This window comes from Osmerus mordax, chromosome 19 (genome assembly GCF_038355195.1).
Source record: "Osmerus mordax isolate fOsmMor3 chromosome 19, fOsmMor3.pri, whole genome shotgun sequence".
Classification (NCBI taxonomy): Eukaryota; Metazoa; Chordata; class Actinopteri; order Osmeriformes; family Osmeridae; genus Osmerus; species Osmerus mordax.
Window position 1 is genome coordinate 11,697,370 of NC_090068.1, and position 20,662 is coordinate 11,718,031.

A 20,662-nucleotide genomic window follows, 5' to 3' on the forward strand; every position below is an offset into this window, starting at 1 on the left:
CTGTTGGTGTGGGCAGCACTCGTCCCCCCTCTATAACTCTGGAGGAACTGCATACCTGCCCATTCCACTGCTGTTTTGGTTTTAAAGGTGAAATCCCAAAGAACAGTAGCATCAGCATCGGCAGGAAAATGTAGTTTCTGGTAGGCAAAACAAATCGTGAGATAAATAGCCATGAACCGAAGTGACAACCAAAAGGCCTATAATCCATATTCATCATTGTGCTTTGAAACATGCTTAAATAACTGTCCTCGTGTCCACTCAGATGTTATGTGTCCATCGCAGTCATGCCTTTCCTGCCTACCCAGACTAAACGGGTCACAGCAGTGGTCAAAACAGAATAGTTGGAAGCTACTCTTAATTTTTAACTTTAATAGCACTCATCTGTTCAGAAACATGTTTTTAAAAGGCCACCTTCGCATAGTTTTTTATTCAATTACAGTACCATAGAAAAGTTTAAGACAACACTATTGAAAACAAAAGCGGCTTGGTTTGTCTGCTAATGAAATGAAACAGAGAGGAAGAGAGGGAGTTGGACTGAGCTGGACAGTGTGATAGCGGTCTGAGAAACGCGTCTCTGGAAACAGATGGAGGAGAAAGAGACTGTGAGAGAGAGAGTAAGGAGAGAGAGGGGGGGTAGAGAGAAAGAGAGAGAGAGAGAGATAGGGAGGAGAGAGACAGATGAAGGAGAGGGAGATGGGGGAGAGGGCCCTGTGAAAGTCACAGAGAAGATGAGGGCATGTTGGGGGTGTCGGTGCTCATCTCGCTGAGGGTTCCCCTGAGTTGCCCCGTCCTCTCTCCCTGCCCAGTCCCTCCCCCGGTCCCTCCCCGGGTCTCTCCCCCGGTCCTGCAGCCCAGGGGCAGGCAGGCAAGTCTGGGCTCTGACTGGGAGGGCCCTAGGAGGGCTCGCATGGACTCACGCAAGCCCTGGGGGCCTCTGCCCCATCAGATGAGGAAGGGGGAGGGATGGTATAAAATAGAGGTGCAGAGGACAGAAAGAAAAAGTATTGAAGGAACGAGCAGAGCGCTGCATAGGGCATGGAAGGAGTAACGTGAGGAGGGGAAGGACATCGTTGAGGATTGTGTGAGGAAGAAAGGCCCTGGTCTATGACGAGAGCTCAAATGAGATGCCGAAAGGTGGGGAGAGGAGAGGGATCGCATGTCTAAGAGGGGTGGGAGCAAGTGCTCTGAATGTTCCCATCGAAATGTTGCATCCCTTCCCGTGGAAGTAGGTTAAACTATTCTGGATGCGTGGCATTTGTTCAACTCGACAAAGCATTTTATTCTGGCCCAGGATGTACAGATAGCTTTCTAAATATAGGATTGTTGAGGACTGAACTGGTGGATGCTCCTCTTCCCCATCAGCAGACTGGAACAAATACCCAGAATGTTCGAAAAGATAGAAGAAGATAAGTTGATTAGCCTGGAGGGTAAGGGACTGGGGTTGACATTATGCGATTTTGCATTGCGTTTAAAGGAATTGGTTGATTACATTAATATATTGATTTGTGTGTCACAAGAAATCAAGAGTAGCTGACAATTTACCACCACAAACACGATACAACCATTCTTTTCTTTGTGGCAAATGACCTCTGGGTAGTACATTTTAATAACTTTCCTTTATAAGCCTTATATAGGCCTTGGGTAGATAGTTGAATATATATATATATATATAACAATCCATGTAAACTATTGTAAATGATTATTAAAAGATGAATACCTATATGCACAGAGCCACTGTATGAAGTTGAGATAAAGTCCTTTTGTTTTTACTTTTTTTTTTTTCACTAAAATTTAGAATATTCTTCTTGTAGACCAAGCTTGGTTATCAGTAATTGGGCAGTAGGTTCGTTGTCACAACAAACTCACTAGTTCTGTGTATGTATTTGTTAATCATTTACTGACCATTTATTACAGTGTACATCTTTTTTTTCATACCGTTTCAGCAGAAAGATAATTATATGCAAACGGTTTATGAAGGCATATAAATGATAGCTGTTATGTGTTACCAAACTCTGGCTTCAAACACTGTGTAAAGAAATAGGCTCACTAGGGTGCTGAAAGAAAGTTCGCTATATGGGAATTGCCCGAAAGACTACTTTGTAATAACGTTGGGTGCACTCTGTATACTTTGTAGTGACTTGTGTATTCGTGAATGCTCTGAACTTGATTTATGCCATGTTTAGGAAGTAATCATTAACAAATGACAGGTCGCGCATTATCGCTCATTATCAAGACTTCTGTTTATTGGTTGGAGCGCACGAGAGGGGCGACGGCCGCTGTGCGTCGGGCCTATCAACGCCCCCTAACGGTATCTGTGCTATTATAACGGTATAGCACACTGTCGTGCCTTACTGCTTTGATGTACCGTTTTTGTCGTGAGCCACAACCCAGTGCCATGCTCAGCTTTTCAAAGTAAACGCTCACTCACCGAGTATCGTTCTTATTTGAGACGCACGCGTGAACATAATGTAAAGGTGGCAACTAATGTACACCGTCCTATCGGATATATCTGAGATTGCTGCAACAAGGCATCATGTAGCAGTTTGTTTACTGCAACCAGTCGAGAAGTCGAGCCAGTTTGATTTCCCTTTCTCGTTAATCAATACCCGTAATTACAATCCTCGTGGTTGAAAGAATAATTTATAACTTTACTGATAATTAGATATTAGATTATACATTTAAGATCCAGGCACGTGATTTGTGGCAGGAAAGAATGGATTACAAGCATATCTTCACACAATGTAGTGACTCGGCGTAGACCTAGCTGTTTAGTCAGGCTTGACCAGTGAAGCTGAACAAAGATAGAACCCAGTATTGCAGAATCAACCTTATGACACATACCAACAGAAGAGCAGCTATGAGTTTATTATGGTTCCCTATGATCAGGTTGTCTTATCCATGGGAATGCTATACACATTTTGATAGACATATCTTGAATACAGTTATATTTATGTTTTATTTCATATATGTATGTATTTAGTTGCTTTATGGGGTTTGTGCAATTTCAATATGTCCAAGTAAAGTTGCTTTGGGCTGCTAGGGATGTTATATAATTGCTTTATGTTTTTAAATGCTTTATTACATTTAGAAACATCTATTAAATGTTTGCAGTGGATTCTTATAACTCATCTCATTTAAAGCCCATATCCACCATATGTGCTCGTTGGACAAGATGTAACATTCATCTCAAAAGCTGTGCAGAAATCCTTTTTGTTTGAGAATTAATTTTGGTCATGCCAAGAGTAAAAGTATGTTTTTATTTTTTTATTTTATGGACACATTCATCTAAAAGGAGTGGATGAGGTGATAAAAAAAACTGTTGAACTGATTTCAATGTGAATTTTCTTGCCTCTTGTGTATATGTGTAATTACATGTGAATTGTACTGTAAATATGATATCTTTCACTTACAATTTCTTAATGCATGAACAAAAACAGGGCAGTTCGTTATAGCAGCTAACCTCACTGCTAATGGCATGGACAGCTTCTATAGCATTGGCAAACTTCTGCAAACAAAACCTCTAAAAAATGAAAAGAAGACAAGATGTAGGTTTTGTTTTGCATGACCAAGTTTCAAAAGGTTTATTTTCTTATTTTTCTATTCCACACTGTACACCTGCAGTGTCATCTTCACAGCCAGGGCAAGAAAGATCCAGTGTTTACATGCTGTGGTTGCAACTGTTTTACAACCAGCTAGACAAAACCTTGTAAAACAAACTCTACGTAAAACTGGAGACTAACAGAGAATAAAAAAACTAGATGATGTACATTGTATGATTCACGGCAATCATTAATATGTACCTTACCATTAAACTCACCTACTGTAAATCACATAAGATTGGAATAGACGCACCCAGTAGGTTTACATTTTGTAGTGTTATCAGGTTTAGCTATCAACATCAATCGCCCTCTATCTATAGACGAAACAGAAGATGCTCCCCTATAGCATCTGAATTCAAGCCATGAGATTGCACACTGAGTGTTCCGTGCAGTTCCTCTTAAATGAGTTGCCTCTGGACTGGGGGGTGGGAGGGGGTAGGGGGTGGGAGGGGGGTGAGGGTGGTCGGGGGGTTCTTAAGGGTCTTTTGTTCATTTCAACGATCCTTGCAAGAAGCTATGCTGATTCTCAATTATACATCAGTATACCTCCCTCTATCAAGAAGCCTTTAGCAGGAAACACATAACTTGTAAACTAATACCTACAGAAAAGAATACTGGAAAATAAAAAAATTGAAAAAAATAAAATTGGCACAAACACTCAAAGCCAACGGCCCATAACTATTTTTAAGTATCAACAAGTAAATTATTTTCCTTATTTTCATTTGTATTTTGCTGTATTTGTTGCATTTCGTTATGGATTGTTCTTACTGTTGTTGTTGTTTTCTCATATAAAAGAAATGTAATTCTTCTGACATCTGACCTGGAAGTGAAATGCATTTTGTTTTGTACTGTACTTGTTTTGTTCACATTGGGCGCATTCTTTGATTCGGTTATTCAATGAAGTGATTTCATTTTGGGTATGAGTTGTACTCATGAAATCAGCATTTGTATAGTATGAAGTTGTATTTCCTTTTTTGTCAGTGCCAATTAATGTTATTGTGTCAATCAGCTTTTTTAGGTGTTTGAGCAAAACGTGTTTTTTTACAAATACAAGGTGTTCAATTATGTGGTATAAAAGGGTTATCATTCAAACAACTTACTTTTTACAAATAAAGGCTTATACAGTAAAGAATGCGATTTATTTTCGTTTGCCGTTTGAGGACTGATATCTGTTGTTTCATTTACGTTTTTATGAATTTGGTTTAACATGTTAGTCCCCAAAAGGTAAATATGAAACTGTGCTGCACAAAAAAACGGAATAAGGACAAGTATTTTATTCCGTTGCAAGTCTAAGATGGGGTGGCAGGTCTCAGTAACTAGTTTGTGTCTCGCTTTTGAAAAGGGCTGTTGGATTAAGAAGACAGACAGGAAAACTAAATTAAGAAAAAGACAACAGTGTCTTCTTGTTGCTGAATTTGATTTTATTAAAAAACATTGCGCATTCATGAGAGTATACCTCCTTTCCTACTATATTTCCTGAATAAAGACACAAAGTGATTCCAGCTGAGAGGTGTAGTGTTTGCCCCTTATTCAACCCAAAACCCTTGGACCGTTCAACTTCAACCCTGCCTCAGATAAGACAAGTTAAACTCCACAGACTTAGAACAAGGTTTTGGAGGTTTCCAAGTTGGGCCTGTATTCCGAGGGCCCATCAATGTCTTGCGCAGACTTGGTGAGGGTATTCAGAAAGACGTGTTAGTGTAGAGAGGGTACAGCCAGAGTATACATTAAACCAGAGCTTAAGACTCTTACATCACTGACAGGAGAAAAGTTAGATTGGGGCAGGATGTAAAGACGGCTCTAATATTTTAACTTGAGGGCTTCTGTGTTGTCTTGTGTAATCCTACCTGACGTCTGTGGTGGGACAGAGAAACAACTGCAACATCGATGTCTTGGGCCGACTTTTTTTTTTTTTTTTGCTGTTCTCCTCCTCTTGTCTTTTTCTTTCTATGATAAACTTTGGAAATGGCCCCAGTGGAGAAGAAGCACTCTCAGGCTTGGAGTGCATTGCTCTGTTAGTGAGATGGATGCAGAACCATTGAAGTAGATCGGCAAAATGTACCCTTCATGTCCGTGTTCTATTGTCAGCACTCCATATAAAAACATCAAATATTGAAAGGGTGCATTAACGTGGTCAAGGAAAAGGGGGAAAAAACGAAGATAAGAAAATGGTTAAAAAGCTGAGCATGTATTTGCTTCATGGTATATTATGCTTTCTACTACTGGGCGTGAATTTGGACACTGTAGTTACCAAAGCCAACCTGAAGACTGTATGTAAAATCAGATCTTTTTTACCATGTTAACAGAGAATTGCTAGTAATCCTCTATCTTTCAATAAAATAGGCCTGATGGCACAATAAAGTCATGCAATGTTGTTCGAACTATACTGTATACACATATACTGGCAGTGGACAACTCTGTGCTTTATAAAAGCGACAAAACATCCTCTCTGTGTGTATCTCATGTAGACATCTCTTTGGTGTCCTTTTGAGTTGACTTATAAATAGATGAGGAAGACTCTGCTCCTGGGAATCAAATGCCTCGTTAAGGGTTAGATGTATTCCAGACTTCTAAAGGAGTAATCCTGTTTATCTAGAATATACTGGAGTGAGAAAATAACTGCAATACCAGAGATACTCGAAGATATGGATGCTGGATATTTGTTTCAACACGAACATTAGGAATCAAATCAATTTCCTGAGAGAAACATTACCGTATTGATATGGAAATTGACTGTCTTGCAATGCAAAAATATAAATGTCCCTGTTGCTTTTTCATTTAGAGTTTATGTTCCAAATATGGACCAGGTGTTTTCCTCTCACTAGAGAGACGGTCACTTTGCACTAGCATGTCCATTCGTTTTTATATTTTTCAAGATGTCCGTCCATGTTTCGCCTGTGGAGCTCTTGTTTTGGGGTTGAGGAGAGAGTGGAGAGAGGAGTGGGAGTGAGACTGAATGCGTCTAATGAAATATTAAGGCACATTAAGACACAGCTCTTTTATCCATACAATGTGTCCAATGCTGCCCTGCTAAAATCTATTTATTTCACTCTCATCTATCTCCCCTCTCTCTCTCTCTCTCTCTCTCTCTCTCTCTCTCTCTCTCTCTCTCCTCTCTCTCTCTCTCTCTCTCTCTCTCTCTCTCTTTCTATCTCCCCCTCTCCCTCTCTCTCTCTCTCTCTCTCTCTCTCTTTCTCCCTCTTTCTCCCTCTTTCTCCCTCTTTCTCCCTCTTTCCTTCCCCCACTCTCTCTCCTTCCCTCCTCCCTTTCTCTCTCTCTCATCTATCTCCCCCTCTCCCTCTCTCTCTCTCCCTCTTTCTCCCTCTTTCCTTCCCCCACTCTCTCTCTCCTTCCCTCCTCCCTTTCTCTTTCTCTCTTCTCTCTCTCTCTCTTTCTCTCTCTCTCTCTCTCTCTCTCTCTCTCTCTCTCTCTCTCTCTCTCTCTCTCTCTCTCTCTCTCTCTCTCTCTCTCATCCTGTCTTCCTTATTTATTCAACACATAGAACGAGGCCCTCACAAATGTCAGACGTTGAATCACAGAGATGGTTAAACAGTCGCTCTCCCTGTGTTTCTGCTTCTCTTGTTACTGCATCCTTTAAAGGACTACTCTGATTCCAGTGTAAACAATATCCCATCCTTTAAAGGACTACTCTGATTCCAGGGAAAACAATATCCCATCCTTTAAAGGGCTACTTTGATTCCAGTGTAAACAATATCCCATCCTTTAAAGGACTACTCTGATTCCAGTGTCAACAATATTCCATCCTTTAAAAGGACTACTCTGATTCCAGTGAAATCAATATCCCATCCTTTAAAGGACTACTCTGATTCCAGGGAAAACAATATCCCATCCTTTAAAGGACTACTCTGATTCCAGTGAAATCAATATCCCATCCTTTAAAGGACTACTCTGATTCCAGGGAAAACAATATCCCATCCTGGCAGTTTACGCCGATGCAGTGCGATAAGCACAGAGCTTCTAGTGAGGCAAGCGAAGGGTGGAAAAAAACCTGTGGAATGTAGTAGGCATTTCTTTTTTTCATTTCCAAACCCACTGACGTTTCTCATTGGTGTTTGTGCATTTCTTACCTTCACACATGTGATTTGGCAGTGTACCCAGCCTATTTCCGTAAGTGGTATTTTCTGTGGCTGTAGGGACAGTGTGAAGTCACGCTAAATGTCTGGCCTGTTTTCCTCCGGCTGCTTCGGATGGGAGGAAGGGAGGAGGAGTGAAGGAGTGAGCCATGCTGAGGACAGAGGGGTGTTCTTGTCTATGTTGTTATCACTTATCTTCAGCTCCCTGCTCCTCCATCTCCCCAAGGGTGTTCCTCTGCAGAGTTCCTGCGGGCAACATCGCCCTCTGCTGGACGACTCTGGGAACAGCGGTGCTTGGCCAGTAGTCATCCGTCCAGACTACGAGAGACCTCTTAAACCAATCTTTGTCACCTAATCTGTGTTGACGTCTGCTGGACAAATCCATTAGGGGCCGACCTACTTACTGTCACCTGGGGTGTGGGCTCCCAGGACAAGCTAGAACGGAGCCAACATAGTTTATCATTTCCCTAAACATTGACACTTAGTTGATTGTAATTTTAATAGACCATAAAAATCAGAGAGTGTAAAGAGAGCGGCTTGAAATATGAACAGGGGGCTCCGGCCAGATTTAAGACCATGTCACGACTCCTGTAGGAGTGACAGGGATCGCTTTTTAGGGCAAGATTAATGGAGAGACAGATGACAGGTCTCCAGGGCGGTGTTCACAGTCAGATGTATTAGACGTGTTGGAGCAGGTCAGCGTCCCTCGTCAACCTTGTCTGCAGCGCCTCCTGATGGAGGGGATCCAGGGAACTCTCAGGTCCTGCCTCCAGCGCTTCTTAGGGGGCAGGAATGCCAGGCGGGCCAATCTCAGAGCCTCGGGTTGGGGCTGGGGCTGGACCTCGAGCTGGACCTCGGGCTGGGCCTGGAGCTGGACCTGGGCCTTGGGTTGGGGTTGGGGCTGGGACTGGGCCTGCCTCCAGCGCTTCTTAGGGGGCAGGAGCGCCAGGCGGGCCAGTCTCGGGGCCTCATGCTGGGCCTCGGGTTGGGCCTGGAGCTGGACCTGGACCTGGGCCTCGGGTTGGGGTTGGGGTTGGGGCTGGAGCTGGGGCTCGGGATGGGCCTGCCTCCAGCGCTTCTTAGGGGGCAGGACCAGGGGGCATGGGGCTCCGCGAAGTGCACGGCGGTCGGAGTGGCCGCGCTCGGCTGAGCCGCTCCTCTGGAGGGAGAACAAGCAAGAGAGAGTATTCAGGAGAGATTCTTGTGACTTCTGCATGTGGCATTTTACACAAGGCACATATTACTTGAAGCCACTGCAAAAAATGATGTGACTGTATGAATGAATCAAAACCGTGGCTGAGATCGTCTTCTACCTGTGAGTCACACCGAGTTGTCTGGGAAGACCCTTCCTCCGCATCGCTGTCACGCCTCCTCTTCAGAGTTGGCCTGTGTGGATGTTGCGTGTCATCCCGGAGGGTGGAGGAGGGATCCACGGCTGAGTAGGAGCCAGGGATGTGCTTGCTGGGCTGGGGAGGAGCCGCTGCAAGCTGGGCCCTGCTCCAGAGGCCCTCTGGAGGGGCCTGATAGGGCCACGGGCTGGAACTGCTTGGATCCTCAGGGCCCACAAGCTCACGCTTGACAGAACTGTTTATGAGATGGTTCTGGACAAGAGAGACAAGGTTGAGGTTTCACAGTAATATGTCCCTCCTATAAATGATGTATTTGGCAGGGTTGGAATGTTTAGTATTTAAATAACTTACCATTTTATCATACATCAAAAGGTATTTGTGGGAATTGTTGAATTTCTTGAAATGATTGACCACTTGTGAAAGCTTTCCTAAGTCATTCAATGTCTTGAGATTTCTTCCAACGTGCTTTGAAATTGTGTTTTACAATTCTAGTAACAATTTTGGAATCATTGAGAAATCTTTTCCATGGGAACCATGATTCTGGAACACTGTGACACACAATGAGCTGGGACTGCCGGTAGAATGACCTGACAATGGCCAGTGAAGTGAAGGTTCTATAGGTTATACCATGCATTTTGAATGTATGATTTTGGTGAAAGGTGTCAGTGTAGTAAAGGTATTTCTTTGATGAAAGCTGTAATGTCTGCTAATGATTAGTTGTTTCTTTTTGGAAGGGATAATTATCAAACCATTCACTCCTACCAGGACCACTTTAACCCAGGCATCAGTTGACCTTGTCGCTCATGTCCTGTTCTACCACACTCACTTCCTGGGTTTCTGCTCAAAAGAGGAGGAGCTAGTGGTAGTATCGGTACAACAGCATGCACAATGGAGGTCTCCATCCAACCTGTCAATGATTAACTCACACAGTCACATGTCCTTTGATTTAGTTGTGTGTATGTTTTTAGTCACGCTTGATAAGGTTTTTTTTCAGTCTCTCTGTGGTTCAGTTTGAGATCTCTCTTCTCATACACCCTGAGATGGTGGTATGGCCCTTCCTACATCCATGTACTGTAGAAGCTGTCCATCTCCCACCTCACCCCACCCTCCCACCCCACCCCACCCTCCCACCTCACCCCACCCACCCGCCACACCCACCTTATCCCCCCACCTCACCCCACCCCACCCCACCCTCCCCTCCCACCCCACCCCATCTCCCACCCCACCCCATCTCCCACCTCACCCCACCCTCCCCTCACACCCCATCCATCCACCCACCACACCCACCTTATCCCCCCACCTCCCCATCATCCCCACCCCCCCCATCCTCCCACCTCACAGCCTCCCAGCCCTGTCCCCAACCCCTCTGAAATGTAGTTACAGCTGATTATCATTTTCCCCACCATGTCAACTTCTTATAATTAAACATAATTAATCACAGGTGATTCATGGTCCCTTCTCGGGGGCGCGGGCAGAGCAGTCTGCTTCAGGTGTGCAGCTGCAGGGTCAGGAGAGTGTGGCAGGGCTGGGTTAAGGTTAGCTGTGTGTTGGGCTCACCGACCTCTGCAGGGCTGGCGATAGAGACCAGGTAGATTACGTTACATTCAGTCCTCCTGTCAGAAGCCTTGACCCAGAATGACTTACAAGGAACACGTACAGGAGAGAGAGAGAGAGAGAGAGAGAGAGAGATGGGCATCAGCCAAAGCACAGACTAATTGATTTTACAGTCCGTACTAATGCCTTATGAGGGTGGTGAACTTAAGATTCTTTTTTTTTGGACAGTAGTTGTATCACAGGTCACTAGAAAACAGGTACTAACTGTAAAAACGGAAATTGAATAGGGTTGAAAGAACAGGTATATGCATGATTTAGCTACAAGCCACCACACCCTTTCACAAGTATAAGAAATACCAGGCTTCCAACCGGAAATGGAAAATCCAAAAAACGAAGCCACTCACGCCTAGTCCAGCAAACAATATGTGTAAACACCCATATGCCTTATCTACAGACTCGCCATCGCCCCTGGCACTGCCCACAGAAACCTCCAAGGGTGTAGTCCCTCTGCTGCTGACCGACTGGCTGAACTCAAACGAGTTATTAAGGCACTTAAAGTTATACGATCTTGGCTTTAACTAGCTTTTAATTACTGAAAACAGGCACAAGTGATTCTACTGGAAACTTCTTTAAAATGTTGAACATGCTCGGTTTGGTGGTGCTGCTCAGTGTGATGGGTGAGTAACCGTCAGTTTAAAAACCATCAGGACAAGGATTATTTTAGAATCCTTAGCTCGGACAAAACCAACTGATTTGGAATCATTCCTTCATCCCAGCTTTGAGAAACTGTATAGAATGTACTGGTGAATAAATGTCATGTGTTCACCTAGCAGACGCTTTCATCTAAAGCGACGTGTAGGGGTGAAATTTGAACCTGGGACCTCTTAACCTGGCAGGAAAATGCTCTGCCACTGAGCTAAGATGAGGGCTGTGTCTGTTTTAACAGGTCTTGTGCAGTCTATTTCCGTGAAGACTCCACAGAAATCCTTGAACGTGACAGTGGGAGGAAGCGGGTTGCTCCAGTGCTCCTTCACGACAAGCTCACCCACCAACAAACTCAGCATCGAGTGGACTTTTGTTTCCAAGTCTGCAGGGACTGCCCACGCGGTACGTTCAGTTGGACTTCTCTTTGTGCTTGTCTTCAGAATGGGTTTACAGCTCTGCACCACAGAACGCTGTGCGGTTTCCATGTGTCCTCGAATCACCTGCGCAATTCTCTGCAGGAGCGAGTTCCTCTTATAGAAATACTCGTTTTTAAATCCGCCCCACCAAACAAACAGTGTTTCAGTTCAAATGAGTGACATGGCTTTTCGCTTTTGTCTAAACATAGCGTATGGGTGAAATGACATTTTTCGTTTTTACTTGTGTGGATGTGAGAGTTCAAAATGGCAGATATGGCAGTTGGTCTTGCGCGCCCGTTTGAGGCCCCGCCCTCAGGAAGCTCCTTCCACACTGCTCCCTGGCTCCCTGTGTTCCAGCAGCAGTACTGCAGACATGCCTCGGCAAACCCCTTCCGACACCACCTCACCCACATAGCAACCTCCTCTCGCATATTTACCGTTGTTCCAGTACTGGATTTACACCACCCAAGTCAACATCAAACAACTATGGTTTGGAGTGTGGCCTCGGGTCTGGTTCCAGAACTGGGTTCTCTTCACTCTCTGACACTTTACCGTTGTCTTACAGGTGTATTATTACCAGGCGGAAGCCGAGGTCATTTCCAAGCCGTATTTGAGCCGCCTTACACCTCCTGCTTACCCCAACACCACCATGAACGCCTCGATAACAATCAGCAACATGCAGGTGGCAGACAGCGGGGTGTACAGCTGTGACGTCCACAACCTTCCGGACATCGAGGGGAACAGTGAGGCGAGTGTTGCTGTGACCGTTTTAGGTGAGGCCAGCGAATGCTATGAAGGGGGGGCGTCGAGCGACTGCACGTGTACGGTCCTCGATCGTGACAGGACAGGCAGGGCCGTGGAACACTGACCCCCCACCCCCACCCACCTCCCCCCCCCCCCCCACACACATTTCTCCTCTTCTCCCCTAATCTTAATGTTATGATCAGTGAATTACATACTCTCTGTGATTCTGCTCATTCACAGAGTTACCAGGACAACCTCGCTGGCCTCACTATCCACAGTAGTTTCCATGGGAACAGCAGCAGACTAGTCTCTTCATTGTCAGTGTCAGAAATTAGAGCAGGAAGTATGATTCCCCTCCGTCTAACCACCTCACCTCAGAAAGGAAAATCACTCGTCCAACCACTAGTCCAACCACTCGTCCAACCACTCAGGAGGCTGCCAAAAACCACGCTGACAAACCTGACTCTAACGAATCGTGTTGCTGTTTATAGTACACAGATCACGGTTTAGAAACAAAGGAAGGCAATGTGAGCTTCACATTCAATATGATTCACTCGTGCGTTACGATCAATACTTCAGAGTTCCCGTGAGGTACAGGGACATGGTCAACAGACGTTATATTGTTATTATCATAGATGACAGTCTGGACATATACTATTTCTGTGTTTACTGCTATCTGTCTGCATGCAAGCTCTCTCTCTCTCTTTCATGCAAGCTGTTTATGAGTCTCCACCCTCCATCCAGACAGTACTAAAGGCTGCTTCTTCTCTTCTTCTCTGGTGTGTAAGAGAGGCCCACACTGCTTCTTCTCTTCTTCTCTGATGTGTAAGAGAGGCCCACACTGCTTCTTCTCTTCTTCTCTGGTGTGTAAGAGAGGCCCACACCTCTTCTTCTCTGGTGTGTAAGAGAGGCCCACACTGCTTCTTCTCTTCTTCTCTGATGTGTAAGAGAGGCCCACACTGCTTCTTCTCTTAATAATATGCGTTTATTTGAAAAGGGACAGTGTACATTAATAAACATGTAAAAATGTAAATGCACCGGAATTAGCTAGTTTTCATCTGTTGTCCCTTGGCAGGGCAATTAAAATAAATGATAAAAGCCAGACAGACATACAAGGTAAACAACAGTGTGACAAAACAGTGCAGTTAAGATAACCAATTGTAAAAAAAGAACAGACAGACATACAAGGTGTTTGACATAAAAATAAGTTACGGTGTGAATAATGCAGTGGCCTAATTATGGTTGCATGTTTGGTTATTTTTTATCCAGTTCTTACGTTTGTTTTTGAACACTGAAATACTGGCGCACTCCCTTACATCAGTAGGGAGGGTATTCCAGTAATTAGAGGTGCGTACTGAGAAGACTGTCTGTCTTCTTCTCTGGTGTGTAAGAGAGGCCCACACTGCTTCTTCTCTTCTTCTCTGGTGTGTAAGAGAGGCCCACACTGCTTCTTCTCTTCTTCTCTGGTATTTAAGAGAGGCCCACACTGCTTCTTCTCTTCTTCTCTGTTATTTAAGAGAGGCCCACAAAGCCCTTCTGTGCTGTCCATGGAGATGTGGAGTCTGGTCACCTGGTCACTCTAACGTGTCACAGCGAGAAAGGAAGCCCCGCCCCCATCTACGCCTGGACCAGACTGGGCCAGGACCAGACCAGGAGAGCTGTCCTGGGAAGCGCCAGTACGCCTCTCTACTCCGGTCCTCTGCCTCTCCCTCTCTCCTTCACTCTCTCCATCTCTTCTACCTCTCTCTTTCCCTCTCTCCTTCACTCTCTCCATGTTTCTACCTCTCTCCTTCACTCTCTCCATCTCTTCTACCTCTCTCTCTCCCTCTCTCCTTCACTCTCCATGTTTCTACCTCTCTCCTTCCCTCTCTCCATCTCTGTACCTCTCTCTCCTTCACTCTCTCCATCTCTCTACCTCTCTCTCTCTCCCTCTCTCCTTCACTCTCTCCATCTCTTCTACCTCTCCCTCTCTCCTTCACTGTCTCCATCTCTCTACCTCTCTCTGTCCTTCACTCTCTCCATCTCTCTACCTCTCTCCTTCCCTCTCTCCATCTCTGTACCTCTCTCTCCCTCTCTCCTTCACTCTCTCCATCTCTCTACCTCTCTTTCCCTCTCTCCTTCACTCTCTCCATCTCTCTACCTCTCTTTCTCTCTCTTTCTCTCTCACTTTCTCTGTTTTTGTGTGTGTATGCATATATGTGAGGGTGTGTGGGCATCTGCTTTGACAAATGTGTGTTCCTCTGCTCAGGCATCCAAACTGGAGTGATGTACATCCGTAACCTGTCTCAGTTTGAGTTTGGAGAATACCAGTGCAACGCCAGTAACGCTTTGGGCTTTGCCACCTGTAAACTAGAACTGGTACATGGTAAGTTTGTAAACCCCTTTATGATTCTGATTCTGAATCTGATAGAGAACATCCACTTCATTTGTATTGTCTCATAGGGAAATCTCGATTGTAGGTTTGAAATCACATGAAAAACAACAAGTTAATTAAACTATTAACACAAGCCACTGTTTGTACATGGGGTACATCAGTTGATATCAGTAGCATGTTCTGTAGGCCACGTGGTTTAAAGCTCAGTAGTTCAGCAGCTGACTACTGATCTAGAGGTCGCAGGATCTTATCCCCCCTCTTTAAGTTGCTTTGGATAAATGTCTCAGCTAAAAAACCTTTCTGCATTTTTGTCACGTGGTATTTGGATCCGTGTTGCAGAGGTAGGGGAAGGGGCCATCATTGGGGCGGTTATCGGGGCCCTGCTGGGCTGTGTTCTCATCGCGCTGCTCGTTTGGTTCGTCACCCACAACATGAAGAAGAACAAGTACAGGGCGGCCAAGACGACTGAAGCAAACGAGATGAAGTCAGTTCTCCCCTTTGTACATATATACTGTGTGTGTGTGTATATATAGAACTATACTACTGTGTGTATGTCGTTTGTTAGTGTATATAGTTTTCCACTATTTAGTCATGTATGTATTTACATTTTGTATAGAATTCATGTATGAAGTTTTGTAACCGGGTATGCCGTGGGGCATGAAGACATGTCACCATGTAAGGTAAAAGTCCTTTTAGCTGTTTTTGCTATGGTAACAGGACAGACTGGTCACTAACTTCAGCCTTCAGCTTCATTCCATTGTCCTGGTCTGTGGTCAAGTGGTGCTCTCGGCTGTAACCTTACTCAGCAACACCATATACAGAACAGGAAATGTTCCCCTGCCCTAATGAGACCTAGTAGTGCAGACTTCCTGGCTAACAGCATTAGTTTGTGTAATTTTTTCACAGTGCTAAACTGCTGACATTGACCACATTCAAAGACAGTTTGTCAGTGTTGTGACTAAACTTACTAACCTGGTTAACACTGTTCATAATTGACTTCCAGCAATGCTGTTTACTGCCTGTCCGGAAGACCTCAATTTAAGAAAACTGGATGGAGTGACTATGATACATTTGTTTATGGATTATGTAATCAGGTTACATGACAGGTTTGACTGCTACTGTTAAATGTCTCCGCTTCCAGAGCCTCGCGAGCTGAGCCCACCAGGGGGAGCCCCCATCAGACGTCCGTAACCTCGAGAGGGGTCACCATGGAAACTCCGACCCCCCGGGAAGAGAATGTGGAGGCTTGAGAGAGCCGAGCACGCTGACGTTGCGGCGACGTCACTGCTCTGAGCAACAAACACCATGAAGCGTCCTCGTCCGTTTGTCTGTTTGTGAGGGTTTGTGACAAAGCATGTAAAACATATACACCATAGTTTATAAACTATAGGTACGTATAAGCTAGTTAGCTTTTTACATTTTCTTCGTGTTTTGATATGTTAAAAAAAAAGCTATTCTGATCACTCTTTTTTTTTAAGAAAAACATTTTTTAACTTTAAAAATCTTAAAAAATCTTTGAACTCTGTGTCTTGAATACCCAATCCTAAAATGTAAGAGAACACTAGACTGTGGTTTAATCCAAATTACTTCCATTTTCATTTTTCGTCATTCAGACCACAATTACCCAGGCTTTTAAAAATAGAAATAAAGTAATTTTACATGAGTAATGTCTATGTCGTGACTGTACTATTAGGCCTACACAGAACACATAATCTTTGAAATTACAAAATTAAAATTCTTCGAACCCAATCCTTAGGACATCTCTACTGCGTTTGGCTCTTAATGAATTCCCCGCTCTTCTATTAAAGATCCTTTCTGTCGCTAAAACCATAGCCTTCCACGAGGCCGTCCACTTGACCATCACACCACTGTGATCACGGGGGAAATTATTCTAATGGCAGAAAAACAAAGGAATCGAAAGAAAGAAGATTCGGTTGAATTGATGGCTCCCTCTTCCTTTTTCAACGATCAAACGTGGCGAGGTTGACGGTTTGCAGAATCGAATCTGATCACTTCTCCATTTCACTAGCGTTTCATAATTCTGAGAATCTAACCACAGCATGCATGGTTAGATTGTGATGACCGCTGTGTTGTGCATGGAACGCGTTCATTTTTATGAGAACGATGAACTGAACGAAACTTAATGACAAATAATGAATTTGAACGGTGGACACTGTCATATTGTAGCGACCCTGTGTTATTGGACATTTATTTAAGTGTTTGTAAATGTTCAGGTTCTTATTGGAGGCTCTGGTGGGGTTGTGGGATAGCTGGGGTGGGTCTTTTGGCTGTAGCCTATATATAGGGGTGTTTTGGCGGGCATCAATCTCTCTGTATTACTTCATGCTCGAGTGCAACAATACATGTCGTTGAGTAAGCAGCAGTTATATGTTATATTAAGTTATATGAACGACATTTATCGACAAGCATATACCACTTTGGATATTGTACTTTAAAAGGAAATCAACCTAATGCAAAGATGACTAATATGCATAAATGTGTGTCCGAGATAAAGGGAGAACTCTCGGTTATCGGTAATGAAAGACGGCAGATGGGAAGACGGTGATATCTTCAAAGTGAGTGTCTGGCTTTGAACAATAGGTATTCAGTCTACCCGTAGAGCTTCACTTACTGATGAACGTCTTTGATCAGCTCTCTCGAAGGCAGCACTGCCGGATTCTAAGCACTTCTTGATCAAACTAATCTAGTCGATGAGTCATTTGCCACAACCAATAACCTCAAGTAAATATTCCTAGTGAATTAACTCACAGTACGTTTGATATTTATCATAAATAATTATGTTCCGTTATATTAAAAAGGACATGCAGTGAAGTGGCCATGAATAAAAACACCCTCTACTGAATTATTTGTTGAAATTCTAGGCTACAGTCGAAATGAAACTATCGATGCAACTTGACATCACTGGTGTTTTCCAGACGTACACAGACGAGGACGTTTTCGAAACAGGAAACCACTTTAATGTTTCTCGAGATGAGTAATATGAGATGAGTAATATACTCAGAGATCATAAGTCAGAGTAACTGACTGAGTAACTGACTGAAACATTCAATCTAAACAATACCAAGAATAACAATATGCTATATACATTTATGTACACTCTACGTCTCGTTGACTGAATGGATGACACTGTTGCTGTTGGAGCTGAGAGCGTACAAGTTTTTAAACTTCCCCTGCAGGGCACAGAGAGTGGCCCTCCTGTAGGTGCTGGACAGCAGGTAGTACAGGACGGGGTCCAGGCAGCTGTTGAGGGCCGAGAGGAGCAGGGTGAGCTCGTTCAGCATGTGCAGGGTCTGCTTGCTCCTCACCTCTCCGATCACGCCCATCTGGGCGAGCACGTAGGGTACTCTGACCACGTGATAGGGCAGGAAACACAGGGTGAAGATGAAGGGCACCACCAAGGTCTTCAGGATCACCCTGCTCTTCTTCCTCCGGGCCCGGGCGTCCTGACAGCCCAGAGACATGGCCCTCAGCTTGACGGCGATCTGTCCGTAGAAGCAGACGAAGAAGAGGAAGGCGCCGACGAACAAGGCGACCGCGGTCAGGTTGACCACGCCGCCGACCAGGCCCTTGTGATGGAAGTGGAAGCAGATGCGGTCGCACGGGCGCTCGCTGCTGTTGCTGAGGAAGAAGAGCGACATGACGAGGACGAGCCCGGCCCACACGCCACGGGAGGCCCTGCGGCTCCAGGCCTCCGTCTGCATGCGCCGCACCCACAGCGGCTTGAGGATCTTCAGGTAGCGGTCCAGGCTGATCAGGCTGAGGAACAGGATGCTGGCGTACATGTTGAGGTAGAAGAAGACGCCCACCATCTTGCAGAGGAGGAAGGGGCCTTCTGTGTTGTGGTAGTGCACACGCATGGGCAGGCAGAGGACGAGGAGGAAGTCGGCAATGCCCAGGTGTCTCAGGTACACCGCCATGGACGAGACAGACTGCTTCCTGAGGAAGAACACCAGTATGGCCATGACGTTGTTCAACAGTCCTATGAGGCAGATGAGGGAATAGGAAGCGGGGAGCGCCGCAGACAGGAAGCTGTCCTTGATCTCGCAAGTTTTGTTTCCATCAGGTCCGCTAGAGTTCACCGCTAGCTGTGTCATCCTGAACTATTTGAAACTAAATTAACAAATTCATAAAACGCGGTAAAAAATGTAATTCCGGTCCCTCCGGACCAAGAGCAGATTAGATGAGTCACCTGAGGATGAGAGGGGACAAAAAAAACATACATTTACCTTTTCATTTCTTTAGCAGTCGCTTTTATCCAAAGCGACGTAAAACCAGTGTGCACATAAAGTACAGCAGAGAATCGAGCATCAGAAGTGCAGAGTTTTAACTACTGAATGTGACATTGGTCACATTCAAGAAACACTCTAATTACTAACCACATTGCAAAGTACACAAAAAGCCTCAATTCTAAACTGGTACACTGCCAGACAATTTTCCAGAGATTGTTGGAGGAGATATTCTCTCTCTCACATTTCAAAATGTAACGTTTAATGTTTGTGTCCCCCTGTCGTGGTGTGTGACCAGAAAGAAAACATACAGAACAGAGAGGTACAACAAAAAACGATAATAGCGATGACAATGGTAACATTAACATTCAACACAAGTTCTACACAGATCGGATCATTGCTGGCAGACTTACTTGAGTAACGTTCTCTCTCCACTCTTGGTTTGCTGCGACTCAGAGCCTGTGAGTCAGACAATGATGCCTCTTACTGTAATGCAAACCTTATCTAACGAGGAAGACACATTTGCGACCACTGCTTACATGGAACCTCAGTGGCTTCCGATACACCTTCCACTGAAAGAAAGAGACTGTGAGAAAGCGTAGAGGAGCTGATGAGAAGATAGACACAGGCAGACAGACGGGTAGTAAAGCAGGCAGACAGACAGGTAGTAAGACAGACTGGCGGACAGCCAGACAGGTAGTAAAACAGACAGACAGATAGTAAAACAGGCAGACCGACAGGTAGTAAGACATACAGGCAGACAGACAGGTAGTAAAACAGGCAGACAGACGGGTAGTAAAACAGGCAGACAGACAGGTAGTAAGACAGGCAGACAGACAGGTAGTAAAACGGGCAGATAGACAGGTAGTAAGACAGACAGACGGGTAGTAAGACAGGCAGGTAGTAAAACAGGCAGACAGGTAGGTAGTAAAACAGGCAGACAGACAGGTAGTAAAACAGGCACACAGACAGGTAGTAAGACAGACAGACAGGTAGTAAAACAGGCAGACGGAGAGGTAGTAAAACAGGCACACAGACAGGTAGTAAGACAGGCAGACAGACAGGTAGTAAGACAGACAGACTGGTGGACAGACAGACAGGTAGTAAAACAGGCAGCCAGACAGCTAGTAAAACAGGCAGACAAACATGTAGTAGGACAGACAGACAGGAAAGCAGACAGGCAGGCTGGCAGGCAGACATGATGATGCTAAGCCTAAAATATAAAAAAACATTTCTGGGAGATTTAAGCTGCAGGTGTTTGAGTTGGATTTGTAAAGCTACAAACCTGTTCTTTCTACAATCCTCTCATCCTCAAACAAATGTTTGCTTTGAACGGGATCTAATGCTGCTATATTTTGCACTTTGGCCATTTTTTTTTAATCACTTTTATTTATATAAGTGAATGAACTTTAAACACGGGTACAGGTAAGCGTGTAGTACATGTATTCCTACTCGCGATTACTAGTTGGTAGAAAGTTGTGTTTTTAGGTCTTGTGATCACCACCTCCTACTTTGGTTGGAAGTGCAATAGCCATAAAAAGTGGTTTGATCCAACTTTTCTCATTACTTAAGTGGGTGTA

The 20,662-nt window shown here is 44.6% G+C and overlaps 3 protein-coding genes across 5 annotated transcripts in view; 1 reads left to right on the forward strand and 2 right to left on the reverse strand.

Annotated features, from left to right (window-relative positions):
* Window positions 1-20,662, reverse strand: part of tmlhe (trimethyllysine hydroxylase, epsilon) — a 133,985-nt gene that overhangs the window by 90,744 nt on the left and 22,579 nt on the right. The gene's annotated exons all lie outside the window — the stretch shown is intronic.
* Window positions 11,118-16,488, forward strand: LOC136963446 (V-set and immunoglobulin domain-containing protein 1-like). Of its 2 annotated transcripts, XM_067257585.1 has the most exons (7): window positions 11,118-11,273; window positions 11,543-11,703; window positions 12,283-12,490; window positions 13,979-14,137; window positions 14,710-14,826; window positions 15,175-15,319; window positions 15,977-16,488. In XM_067257585.1, exons 1-7 carry the CDS (start codon window positions 11,231-11,233, stop codon window positions 16,083-16,085), a joined length of 942 nt encoding a protein of 313 aa, XP_067113686.1. In that variant the 5' UTR covers window positions 11,118-11,230; the 3' UTR covers window positions 16,086-16,488. The 2 variants fall into 2 exon arrangements, with proteins under 2 accessions (XP_067113686.1, XP_067113687.1); XM_067257586.1 differs by lacking the exon at window positions 13,979-14,137.
* Window positions 17,887-18,819, reverse strand: gpr34l (G protein-coupled receptor 34 like). Its single transcript, XM_067257670.1, has one exon. It carries the CDS (start codon window positions 18,816-18,818, stop codon window positions 17,955-17,957), a length of 864 nt encoding a protein of 287 aa, XP_067113771.1. The 5' UTR covers window position 18,819; the 3' UTR covers window positions 17,887-17,954.

What these genes read in the sequence shown, in the direction of transcription:
- LOC136963446 (XM_067257585.1), top strand. Translation starts at nt 11,231, where the DNA reads ATGTTGAACATGCTCGGTTTGGTGGTGCTGCTCAGTGTGATGG. An exon ending in TAAACTAGAACTGGTACATG is followed by an intron (nt 14,827 to 15,174) that starts GTAAGTTTGTAA and finishes TCCGTGTTGCAG; the next exon opens with AGGTAGGGGAAGGGGCCATC. An exon ending in ACTGAAGCAAACGAGATGAA is followed by an intron (nt 15,320 to 15,976) that starts GTCAGTTCTCCC and finishes CTCCGCTTCCAG; the next exon opens with AGCCTCGCGAGCTGAGCCCA.
- gpr34l (XM_067257670.1), bottom strand. Translation starts at nt 18,818, where the DNA reads ATGGCCATACTGGTGTTCTTCCTCAGGAAGCAGTCTGTCTCGTCCATG.